General features: G+C 62.9%; 2 protein-coding genes across 2 annotated transcripts in view; both read right to left on the bottom strand.

The window, feature by feature from the left end:
• Positions 1-521: 521 nt before the first annotated feature.
• AAAS (aladin WD repeat nucleoporin) lies at positions 522-7,152 on the bottom strand. The gene is made up of 16 exons (XM_057387640.1): positions 6,909-7,152; positions 6,496-6,623; positions 6,356-6,411; positions 6,142-6,233; positions 5,822-5,868; positions 5,310-5,408; positions 4,538-4,681; positions 4,293-4,413; positions 4,029-4,153; positions 3,797-3,857; positions 3,103-3,193; positions 2,631-2,724; positions 2,453-2,520; positions 2,255-2,336; positions 1,586-1,670; positions 522-820 (listed from the first exon to the last, which is right to left on the bottom strand). Exons 1-16 carry the CDS (start codon positions 7,029-7,031, stop codon positions 686-688), a joined length of 1,551 nt encoding a protein of 516 aa, XP_057243623.1. The 5' UTR covers positions 7,032-7,152; the 3' UTR covers positions 522-685.
• A 2,386-nt stretch (positions 7,153-9,538) lies between these two features.
• Positions 9,539-11,427, bottom strand: part of SP7 (Sp7 transcription factor) — a 4,036-nt gene continuing 2,147 nt past the window's right edge. The window contains exon 2 of the mRNA XM_057387644.1: positions 9,539-11,025. Coding sequence (XP_057243627.1) covers positions 9,955-10,944 — 990 coding nt within the window. The 5' untranslated portion in view covers positions 10,945-11,025 and the 3' untranslated portion in view covers positions 9,539-9,954. The remainder of the gene's footprint in view (positions 11,026-11,427) is intronic.

Here is an 11,427-nt window from a genome sequence, read left to right as displayed (position 1 = left end):
TTGCTCTGGGGGAGGGTTTGGGGGTCCTGGGGCTGTGGGGTGAGCAGGGACCCCACACTCTCCCCCTCATCCCAGCCAGGGCAGTGTCATCCGAGGGATTAGAGCTGTGTAATCCCAGGATTTATCCGTGCTGCGCCCCAGCATCACCATTAATCCCCTCTCGGGGTGGGGAGAGCCATCTGCTCCCCCAATTTGGGGCTGGGGGGGCTCATGGAGGGCAGCACAAGCACCCTGGGGTGTTCAGATTGGGTTTTAGGGACCCACCCTAAAGCCTGTAAGTTGTGTGTGGCCCCACAGACCCCTCTGCCTTCCCCTTTCACCAAACCAGAGCTCTTTCACCCCGAACGAGCAGCCCTGGCCCATGGGTTGCAGTGAGCTCACACCAAGTTCTGTGAGTTCATCCGAGCTCTTTGTGACACAAAATCAACTCCAGAGCCCCCCAGACCCACAGGACATCACAAATTCACTCCCCCAAAAACCCTTCAAGCTCCCTCAGGATGAGGAAGGGGGAGGAAAGGGAGGAAAAATCCACTTTTAATAGGCACAACACCGGCGCAGCAAGACACCCAGCAGGAGCTGGAGGCACCCAGGGGTCCCTGGAGGGAGATGAGGGAGAGCATCCAGGAGGTCCCTGGAGGAAGATGAAGAAGATGAGGAAGATGAGGCTCCAGGCCCTGGGCTGGGCTCAGAGCTCAGAGAACAGGGGCTGCTCTCTCACACTGCCCAGCACGGGCACGGGGCTGCGGCGGGGGCTGCCATGGGGCTCCAGGGCGCTGACGAAGAAAAACGGGATGTGGGAGATCTTCCCGGAGGACCAGCACTGTGGGGACAGGGCAGGGGAGCAGATGAGCACCCAAACTGCAGAGTTTGGGAAAACCCTTTGGGATTGAGTCCCACCCAGGACGTGACACCATTTTATCACCATTCTATCATCCCAGGGATGGGGACTCTAAACCCCGCTGCCAGCCCATTCAAATTCCAAATTCTTGTTGATCTGGGAAGTATTTTTTTCCTAAAATCCATGCTAAACCTAACCTGGCTGTTTCCCYGTGTGTTGTTCCTGGTTCCCTGGGAGAAGAGACCCTCACCCTCCTTTCAGGGAGTCATGGGAAGTGATAAAGTCCCTGCTGATCCCCCTTTTCTCCAGGCTGCGCCCCTTCCCCAGCTCCCTCAGCCCCTCCTGGAACTCCAGACCCTTCCCCAGCTCCACTCCCTTCTCTGGACATGACTCAGACCCCAAAATCCTTCCAAAATTGGGGGGTCCCGACCTGGATACAGCGCTGGAGATGAGGCCAGGGGAGAAATCACTGCCCTGCTCCTGCTGGCAGAGCCAGGCCAGGATCCCACTGGAATTCTGGGCCACCTGGGCACACCTGGRAATGTCCCTCAGTCCCTCCAGGTCCCTTCCTGCCTGGCCACTGCCCAACCCCTCTGTCCCCACCCTGGGGTGCTGTGGGAATTACCATGCTGTGGGAATTGCCATGCCCAACCCTTGGGACCTTCCCATGGCTCACCCCAATCCCAGYCCCTTCCCAGTGCCACCAGTGTCCCCTGGGAATGGGAATGGCCAGGGAGAGGAACTCACCACGGTCAGGAGGGCACCCTGAGGGAAGCTGGGGTGGAAGGAGATGAGCTGGGGCCGGGCGCCACGCTCACCCCGCACGAAGCCACTGTGGGGCAGGGGGGAAATTCAGGGTTAATGGCACAGGAAAACCCAAGGAATTGGGGATGTTTGGGGTCTAATGGGATGCACTGGGAAAGGACAACCCAAAGCACAGGAAAACCCAGGGAATTGGGGATGTTTGGGGTCTAATGGGATGCACTGGGAAAGGACAACCCAAAGCACAGGAAAACCCAGGGAATTGGGGATGTTTGGGGTCTAATGGGATGCACTGGGAAAGGACAACCCAAAGCACAGGAAAACCCAGGGAATTGGGGATGTTTGGGGTCTAATGGGATGCACTGGGAAAGGACAACCCAAAGCACAGGAAAACCCAGGGAATTGGGGATGTTTGGGATCTAATGGGATGCACTGGAAAAGGATAACTCGAAGCCAATGTGGGGTGAGGTGGTGAGTGGACAATGAAGCCAAAGGACATTTGGGGGTGAAGCGGTGACAGGGCTTGAAGGAGCATGGGGGAAGAACTGGGATTTAACAAACCCAAACCCACTCCAATGAACCCAAACCCACCCAAGAGCCCCTGCAATGAACCCAAACCCCCCTGCAATGAACCCAAAGCTCCCCCAAACAGACCAGGGCAGCAGCTCGAAGACGGGGCTGTTGCGGGTGCGGAACACGGCGATGGTCACCTGGCTGCCCGCAGAGTCGGGGGGTCCTGCAGGAAGGACAGAAGCAGGAAGGTTTTCCCCTGTCCCCCCTGTCCCCCAGTGTCCCTTTTCCCTGCTAGCAGCAGGATTTCCAGGCAAACCCCAGGAATGGGGCAGGACTGACCTCGGATGATCACTGCCAGCCTCTCCCCAGTGGGGTCCCACACCATGGAATGAACCTCTCCTCCGATCCTAAAACAGCACAAATTCCCAAAGTCGGGGGGCAGAGACTGCCTGGATGTCCCCAGCAGTGAGGGGTGGCTGCCAAGAGGAGCAGGGATCCAGGGGTCCCCCAGACCCACCTCTCCTCCCCGTAGAGGGTCTCAAAGATGGTCTCAGATAGGTCTGCCACGATCGAGGCCGTTTTGGAGCCTCCCACCTGCCCCTGCATCTCCCCTGAAAKGGGGGATAAATCCACATTCCATAAATGGTGACTGTTCATTTATCCTTTCCTCAGAGCAKCTGTGCTGGTGTCCCAGGAGTGGCTGGGATGGAGGACAAGGGACAGCAAACACCAGAACCCCTGAGCTGGCCCTGGACCCAATGGGAGTCTCCCTGAAAACCCTTCCCGACCCCACAACCACGACTGAGAGCGAGGAGCGATGTGAGGGATGGAAAATCCTGAACTCCAGAGATTCTGTGCTCTGGGACACCCCAAAATACCCCCTGTGTGTCCCAGCTGTGTGTCACTGTCCCAGCTCCTCATCCCACAGCTGTGGGATCATTTGGGAACCCTGCCCAGCCCTTGGGAAGCTCCAGCCRGGCCGAACTCACCCCGGTACTCGGAGAAGGACAAGGAGTAGATGACGGACTCGCCCAGCACGGTGAAGAGCAGCCGGCTGCCATCGGGGCTCCAGCAGCCTGTCTGGGGGGGACAGTGTCACCTGGAGCTGCCACAGGATCGCCTGGAGCCAGCTGGCAAYGCAGGATTTTGAATAAAACCCCCAACGTGTCCCTTGGAGGTGACGTCTGCTCCGCATGGTGGTCACAGCAGAACCCCGGGGTCACTCTGGGGCTCCAAGAGGGGCTGGACAATGTCCAGAGGTGGGAATGGAGCTGGGAAGGGCTTGGAGAAATCCTGAGGGAGCTGGGGAAGGGGCTCAGCCAGGAGAAATGGAGGATCAGGGGAACCTTCTCACTCCACAAGTCCCCTGACAGGAGGGGATAGCCAGGTGGGGATCAGGCTCTGCTCCCAGGGAAAATCAAAAAATGGCCTCAAGCTGCACTAGGGGAAGTTCAGGTTGGGTATTAGGGAAAATTTCTGCAAATTAGGAAGATTTCCACAATTTCCTTGGGCTGGCTGCCCAARGGAGGGAGGGGTGGAGTCCCCATTCCTGGAGGGATTTAAAAGCTGTGTGATGTGGCACTTGGGGACACAGGGCAGTGGTGGCTTTGGCAGTGCCACGGGTTGGTCCCACCASCTTTTCCAGCCTGAATGATTCCCCGGGTGGGGAATGTCCCATCCTACCTGGCAGCGTCCCCTGATGGTGGGCCAGCGCTCACASGTCCACATCTGAGCCTCCCACACCCTGCAGGAAATGGGATTTAGGGAGCAGAATTCCTGGGAATTTGCCCAGTCCTGCTGCTCTGGGAATCCATCACCCACCCATTCCCCACTCTGCCCCCACGGCAGCAGTGAGGGTACTCGGGATCCAGATCCAAATTTTTTGGAGCAAATGTGAGGATAAGGAGGAGCTTACCGGAACACAGCAGAGGGGGTGGCTGCCAGCACYTTGCTGCCATCAGGGGACCAGGCCAAGAAGGTGACACCGCCACCCCCAAACCACTGCAGCTGGACACAGCTCTCAGTGGACACGTCCCACACCTGGAGCAAGGGACAAGGAGSACGATGGTGACACTGGGATCAGACTCTGATGGGATTAGGGAGGGMTGATTTCAGGTCCAGGTGAAATCCCAGAGCTGCCTCCCCTGTCCAGTTTGGGTGTCCCTTGGGGTGTCCTCACCAGCATGGCTGTGTCCACCGGTGAGGCCGAGAGCAGCCGCTCCCCGCTGGGTGCCCAGGCCAGGCTGGTGACAGGGCTGTGCCCGGGGTAGGACAACACCTGGGCACAGCCAGATGAGGGCCTGGAAAAGAGGAGGAAGGAACCACYGGGAAGGGCTGGCATTTGCTGGCAKGATGSGTGGRGCTGTCCCAAAGCCAGCCCCAACGGGGTGACAACAGCCAGGAAGGGAAGGTGGGGGCTGTCACCTTGTGGAGAGGGAGGTGGGGTCCAGGTGCCACACGAGGACACAGCTCTGGCAGGCCACAGCCAGGATGGAGGCACAGAGAGGTTTCCAGGCCATGGCAGCCACGTTCCTCTGCAGGCGATGCTTCAGCGAGGGCACAGTGGCACTGCCAGCGAGGGGACAGGTGACACAGGTGACACAGGTGACACAGGTGACACAGGGGGAAGTGTGGGGGAACAGCCCTCATGCAGCCACAGTGTCCCCTGCCAGCTCTGCCCACAGTGAGGGGGACAGCAGAGTGGGAAGGGAGGGGTGGCTCTGCCGTGCCCTGCTTCCCCAGGAGGGGACAGGAATTCCCAGACTGGGGACACCAGAGTGACCCAGAGCACACCTGGTGTGATGGAYCTGAGCTGTCCCCAGCCCAGAGAGGGCCCGGGCTGGCCGGAAATCCCAGCTTGGGGACACTGGGCAGCACTGGGGGGGCTGCAGGAGCAGCCGGCAGAGTCTTCTTCTGAGCAGGGACTGGCATTCCCTGGGGGAGCAGGGGGACCTGGGGGAGAGAGGACACTCAGGCTGTGTCTCCCTGGCTGTGTCACCACCCCCTGGGCCTGGGTGACCCTCACAATGTCCCCAGAGTTATGGAGCAAGGAGGAAAAGGAAAAAGGAAAAAAACAAGCACTTCAGGCTCGGGGGAGAGTGGGGAAGGAGCAGGGAGGGCTGAACAGGAGCCCACGGGCAGCAGGAGCAGGGCAGTGCCCACCCTGGGCTGCCCAAATCCCGGGAGCCAGCCCCACCTGTTGGAGTTGTAGACACGGATGGAATCGTCCAGAAGAGCCACAGCAAATTTGTTGGTGTGGGGGTGCCAGGCGAAGGCCCGGACGGTGCAGCYGGCCCTGGAGGGGAGGACAGGACAGGGTGAGATTCCCCAGCACCCCTGGGCTGGCAAAGCCCCTTCCCAGAGTTCCCAGGGAAATAAAACTTCCTTTTTGCTGCTCAACAAGGCCATTTTCTCTGGGAAATGCCCTGTTTCTGGGAATTATTCACACAGTTCTGCTGAGGAGATGGTGACCACAGTCTTTGGTCAGAATTGGAAGGCATTTTCCAGCATCTGATCTCCTTTAACCCCCAATTTCTCTCTAATTAGGACACACAAATCAGAGCACTCAGAGCCAGTAGGGGAATATTTCCTTTTAATGGCCAAGACTACCCCAATAGGGCCTTCCTGTCCTTGTACTCCCACCCCTCACCCARYTCCAGGGGTGTCCCAGACCCCCAGMATGGTGATTTTGGGACACCCAGGACTCACCAATCCACRGCCTGGGAGAAGGCTGCAATCATGTCCTCACTGGTCAGCTGCAGATAAAGGCAGAACACTGAGCTGGCAGCCAGGGCCCCCAGTGCCCACCCCATTTCCCTCTCCCCCACCTGGATCTGGGTCCCTCTTGGAGCATTTTGCTGCCCAAGAGCCCTCCCAGTGTCCATTTTCCTCCAGTGGAGGAAGAAGCAGCGTTTGGAACTCACCAGGAGGAGTATTTTAGAGGTTTTTCAGTGAGGAAGGGACCACCCCCCACCGAAAATCGCTGCTCCCCTTGCCCCAGCAGCGGGATCAGGGCTGCAAGGACTCACAGAGAGGTGTGGGAACAGGGATCCGTGCAGCGAGGACAGCCAGCGACACACGGCCAGTGCGTGGCTCGAGCCCATCCGCAGCCACCGCAGCCCTGGGGGGACAGAGGACACTCAGCTGCCCTGTCAGCAGCACCGGGGGCACGGGCAGGAGCAGCAGGACACAACCAAAGGAGCACAGCGAGACCCAGGAGATGTCCAGGCAGCCCCAACTCACCCTCCTCCTCGGCGCTGGCGAGCTCCCTGAGCAGCCCGCAGAGCCCGGCGTCGCGCCTGTGGCGAGAGTGTGGTCAGCCCCCGGTGCCCCTGCCCGTTCTGGGGGCARATCGAGCGGTTTGGGGACCTCGGGGGACTCACCAGGCGCTGAGGCAGCGCTTCCAGAGGGATTCGCGATGGTGGATGAAGGGTGGGCGGGCGCTGGGCTCCAGGCGGCCGTGAGCTTTGAGAGGCTCCTTGGGCAGGCTCAGCACGGGCAGCTCGGGCACCTGCAGCACCCGCAGCACCCTGAGCCCCCTCGGAGCCCAAGGGAAGCACCCCCATGGCAGGGGGAAAATAACGATGGGAGGAAAGAAGGGGCACAAGAAGGGGCGAGGGAATGGGGAAAGAGATTGAGGGAGCCTGGAGGGGGAGAGACCCCGGCAGAGCCACAGCTAAAGGGGGACAAATGTGGCACCCTCAGGATGGAGGGGGTGACACGGCTCGGGGGGCAAGAGGGGCTCGCCTGGCTCTGGGGAGGGGAAGGAGGGACTCGCCCGGCCCGGGGCTCTCACCTGGCTCTGGAAGGCCAGCGGGAGCTGCTCGCTGAGGCGGCCGCACACCAGGGCGTTGTTGAGCTCGTACAGGGTGACATCTCCAGGGGGAGGCGGCGGCGGGAACAGCCCCAGGGTGCACATAGCGGCGCCGGGCCTGGGGGCGATCCCGGGGTGAGGGGCGACAGCTGAAGCCTCCGGTGCCCTCGGAACGCGGCGGCTCCAAGCCGGCGGTCCCTCCGCTGGCCCCGCCGCCCCTCACCCGCTCACAGCCSCCGGTACCCCCCGGTTTCCCCGCGGTGCCCCCCGGCTCCCCCTCACCCGCTCCCCGCCCTCAGCCCCCGGCGCCGCCATGTTGGTTCCACTCACCCCTTCCCGCTCCCGGATCGCGCCAATCGCCGCCGCGCGCCGCTCTCGTGGCGGGTGTGGCAGAATTAAAGGGGCCACGGCCCGTGGAGGAACGGGACGGGGTCGTCACTGGTGTTCGACATCGCCCTCCCCGATTTTCCGCCGCGGAGGCTGCGTGATTCTCCCTGCTCCCTGCTTACACTCGTCACTCTGGTAAATCCGGTAACTCTCCGGTTGTATCCGGAGGGGGGATGGCTTAGTTTTGGTGGGAGATCTACTGTGGATTAATTGCCCCTTTAAGAGAGGCGGAGCCCCATCCCGTGAAGGGGCGGGTCGGCAGCGCGTGCAGCCGGCGGGTCACGTGGGGCCCGGGATCGGGATCGGATCGGATCGGATCGGGATCGGATCGGATCGGATCGGATCGGATCGGGACCGGGACCGGGACCGGGACCGGGGATCAGATCGGGACCCCGGGACACCCCCGGGACCCTTCTGTGTCCTGCGGGCACCTCTCGTGTCCCGCCCCCGCCGTGGGTTCCCGGGGCATCCCGGTGTCCCGCGCTCCCGTGGGGTCCCGTGCGTGCCCATGTCCCCAGTGCCACCTCCCCCGGTGTCCCCTCCCGCGGGGGGATCTGCCCGTGTCCSTTCTCCCCGTGTCACCTGGGTGCCGCGCCCCTCGTGTGCCCCCGCTTTGGCTCTCTCCCAGCCCCTGTCCCGGGGCTCCCGCTTTCCTCCTGTTTATCTCCGTGTTTTCCTTAGCGGCCGCAAGAGTTATTTTAATTTTCTCAGGATATTAAATAAAGGCGGCGGGGGGAGCTGCGGCGGGGGGCCCCACATTCCTCGCCCGTTACGGAGCGAGCGGGGTTCGATAGGAGACGACGATTTGGGATGGCGCCGACATCAGAGCCACCGCAGGGCTGGCGTGGCCTCGTGGCGTCCCTCGGACCCCCCCAAACCGGCCCTGATGGGGCAGCGAGACGGGGAAAAAAAAGCCGGTGGTGGCGGAGGGGGAGGGTCCCCGCTGGGATTTGGGGGGGGTCGCTGGATGGGGTTGGGCTCTGTGGTTTGGGAGGCTCCGGGCGGTCGAGCCCTCGGTGGCCACCGGGCCGGGGTTTGGCTCGGGGACGTGGCTCGTTGCCCTGCTTGGCACTGGCCCACCCACGGCGAGCGGCAGCAGGGCTGGCGTTTTTTTGGGGGGAAAAAACCCCGAAATGGGCAAATTTGTGGCGGGGGAGGGTGTGGCTGGCTTGAAGGGCTACAAGGAGAGGTGGCACTGCCGCTCTGAATCCCCCCAGGTGCCACCCCGGGGACAGCTCTGTCACACTCTCTGTGGTGGCACTGAGCTCCAGMTAYTCCAYTSATGYCTCTGTGCCTCAGTTTCCCCCCTCCCTGTGTGGGAGGACAGCGTGTCCTCCTGTTCCCTGGGGACTCCTGGGTTCTGGCCAGCTCGTGGCCACCGTGACTCCCGCGGGGCTGGCACAGGGACCTGCTGCCATCSCTGTCCCTGTCCCCCCGGGGCAATGGGTGCCAGCAGCTGCCCCCCGCCCTCCGAGCTGGCACAGGAGCTCGTTTCCGCCTCCTTTTGCCTTTTTCCGTGGCTTTTGGGGTTTTTTTTTTAGGAAAAGCCCCAAACCAGGGCTGAGCGCATCAAAGGGCTGGCGGGAGCCCAGGGCACGGGGAGGGGGAGCTCGGGGGGAGGGGAGCGGGGTCCCYGCCAGCCCACAGCGTCCAAAATTGGGGTGTCCTCGGGGACACGTGGCCCTGCCACGTGCCTGGCACTGCCACGTGGGCCCTGGGATGTGGCCRGGGGGAAACTGAGGCATGGGGCTGTGCACACATATGTCCCTGTGTACATGTGATGTCCTTGGATGTTGGGGACATACGTGTGCAGGGTGAGTCCCATCAGGGCCCCCAAAAAGAGCTTGGGGGGTCCCTGAGGCTGGGGACATGAGGAGGGGCATGGGGTTAGGGGGATATGGGACAATAGGGACATGGTGACAGGCTCTTGGGGTCACAGGGCCATGGGGACAGGGAGGACATGGCCCTACAGGTCCTGGGGACACGAGGAAAGGGGAGAGGGACAGGGGACCACATGGGCTACAACGCCYAAGGGGTTGGGAACAAAGGGACAGCCCAGCTTGTCCCCAACCCCACTCATCTCCTGCCACCCCCAGAGAGGAGGGGACACAGTAACCCCGAGCAGGGCCATGCCCCCCCCGTGCCTCAGTTTCCCTTGGATCCCTGCAGGGAGGAGGAAGCTGAGCCCATCCCTGTGAAGATGAAGCCACCCAGAAGGGGGGCCCGGCTCCACTCTCAATCCTTTTATTGCTTTTTTTTCCAGGGGGCAGGAGGGGCAAGCAGCTAAAAAAAGGTGGGGGGACACGTTACGATAGCACTGCTGAACCAGGCCGGGGGAGGGGGGCAAACCCTGTCCCTGAGTGCGGGCGAGGCGAGGGCTGGGGGGTGAGAAGGTTTGGGGAAGGTTGGAGGGGAAGACACAGAAAAAGGGGAATCTCACCTTGACACCCCCCAGTGAGCCCCAGAGCGCTCGGAGAGCCCCCACCCCCCATAATTTAAGACATAAATTAGAATGGCTAACGAGGAGCTGGGGAATTAGGGGAGGGGGGCATTTGGGGGGGGCATCACCCCGTAATAAATATCCCCCGCGGCGCGGCGGAGGAGGAAGAGGATGATGACGAAGATGAAGACGATGAAAGGCTCAAATCTCCAACAAACTGCCGGCTTCGGGACTGCCGCCGTCCTTACCGGGCGAGGTGGGCGGCGGCCGGGGGGACGCGGGGGGCTGCTCGGTGCCGGGGGGCGGCTTGGGCGGCCCGGGCTCGGCGTGGGTTTTCTGATGCTTGCTGAGATGGTCGGAGCGGGTGAAACGCTTGCTGCACAGCAGGCAGGTGAACTTCTTCTCGCGCGTGTGCGTCCGGACGTGGCGCTCCAGCTCGTCGGAGCGGGTGAAGCGCTTCCCGCAGAAGAGCCAGTTGCACACGAAGGGTCGCTCGCCCGTGTGCCAGCGCAGGTGCGCTTTGAGGTGCGAGGCTTTGCCGTACACCTTGCCGCAGCCCGGGATGTGGCAGCTGTGCACCGGCTTCCGCCGAGCCCCKCCCGGGCCGCCGAGCCGCTCCAGCTCCTGGCAGTTGGGACAATCGCACGCCGGGCGTCCCCCGAGGGAGCCGCCGCGGGGACCTTTTGGGGTTTCACCCGGGCTGGGTTTTGGGGTGGGGGGCGCCGCGGGGGTGTTGGTGTAAGGAGGGGGGTTCAGCGCGCCGAAATCGGAGCCGTAGGCGGGTAGAGGAGGGCTGAGGGTGGGCTGGCCCTGCAGCGAGCCCTGCAGCCCCTCGGTGCCCGCCGGCCCCCCCAGCCAGCCGCCGTTGGGGTGCACGTCCCACCAGGACGGGGCGGCGGGCCCCGAGCCCCCCGGCAGCCCCCCGCCGATGCCGCCCTTGTACCAGGAGCCGTAGGGGTGCGGCATCTCCAGCGAGGGGTAGACCCCCGGCAGGCACTCGCCCGGGGGGTGTCCCTTGGTCGCCACCACCACGGGGGCCCCCAGCACCTCCTGGGCGCCGGACGGSGCTGGGAAGGGGTGGCCGAAGGGGCCGTAGTCAGGGCCGTAGGGGCCGGGGGACGCCTGGGGGCTGGTGGACGGCGACAGCAGCCCCGGGGCGCTGGGGAAGGCGGCGGCGTAGGAGTCACCCATGGCTGTGGTGGCGGCGGAGGGGACACCTCGAGGTGTGGGGGGCGATGTCAGCGGGGACTCGCGGCCATGGCACTCGGCAGCCTGTGGAAAAAGGGGATGGGGCGTGAGAGAGCAGGGCGGCACCACGGGGTGACCGGTGCTGGGGGGCACCCGGTATCGGGGTATCGGCCCCGCTGGGCACCCAGTGCAGGGGCACCCAGCAGCACCCCCAGCCCCACGGTGTCACCCACCATCCCCGACATTTCCCCATCCCCTTTGCCTCAGTTTCTCCCTCACAGAGCTGAGACCACCCCCCTCCCCGGAGGGTTCTCCAGGGGCTGCTGTGGGGTTGTGCTGGTGCCAGAGCCTCCCCCCACCCCCAATCTCGGCTCCTTCTGCCTTTATGGCCTTTTAATCGAATTATGCCGTGGCCTCCCCCCTCCCCGGGCCACTTCCTCTGCTTTTATACCCATCATGGCTTTCAGCTGCGCGGGCTGGGCCACG

The sequence above is a fragment of the Malurus melanocephalus genome, unplaced genomic scaffold (genome assembly GCF_030028575.1).
Source record: "Malurus melanocephalus ecotype Western Australia unplaced genomic scaffold, MMel_1.1 scaffold_1280, whole genome shotgun sequence".
Classification (NCBI taxonomy): domain Eukaryota; kingdom Metazoa; phylum Chordata; class Aves; order Passeriformes; family Maluridae; genus Malurus; species Malurus melanocephalus.
This window is presented reverse-complemented; position numbering and strand designations above follow the sequence as displayed.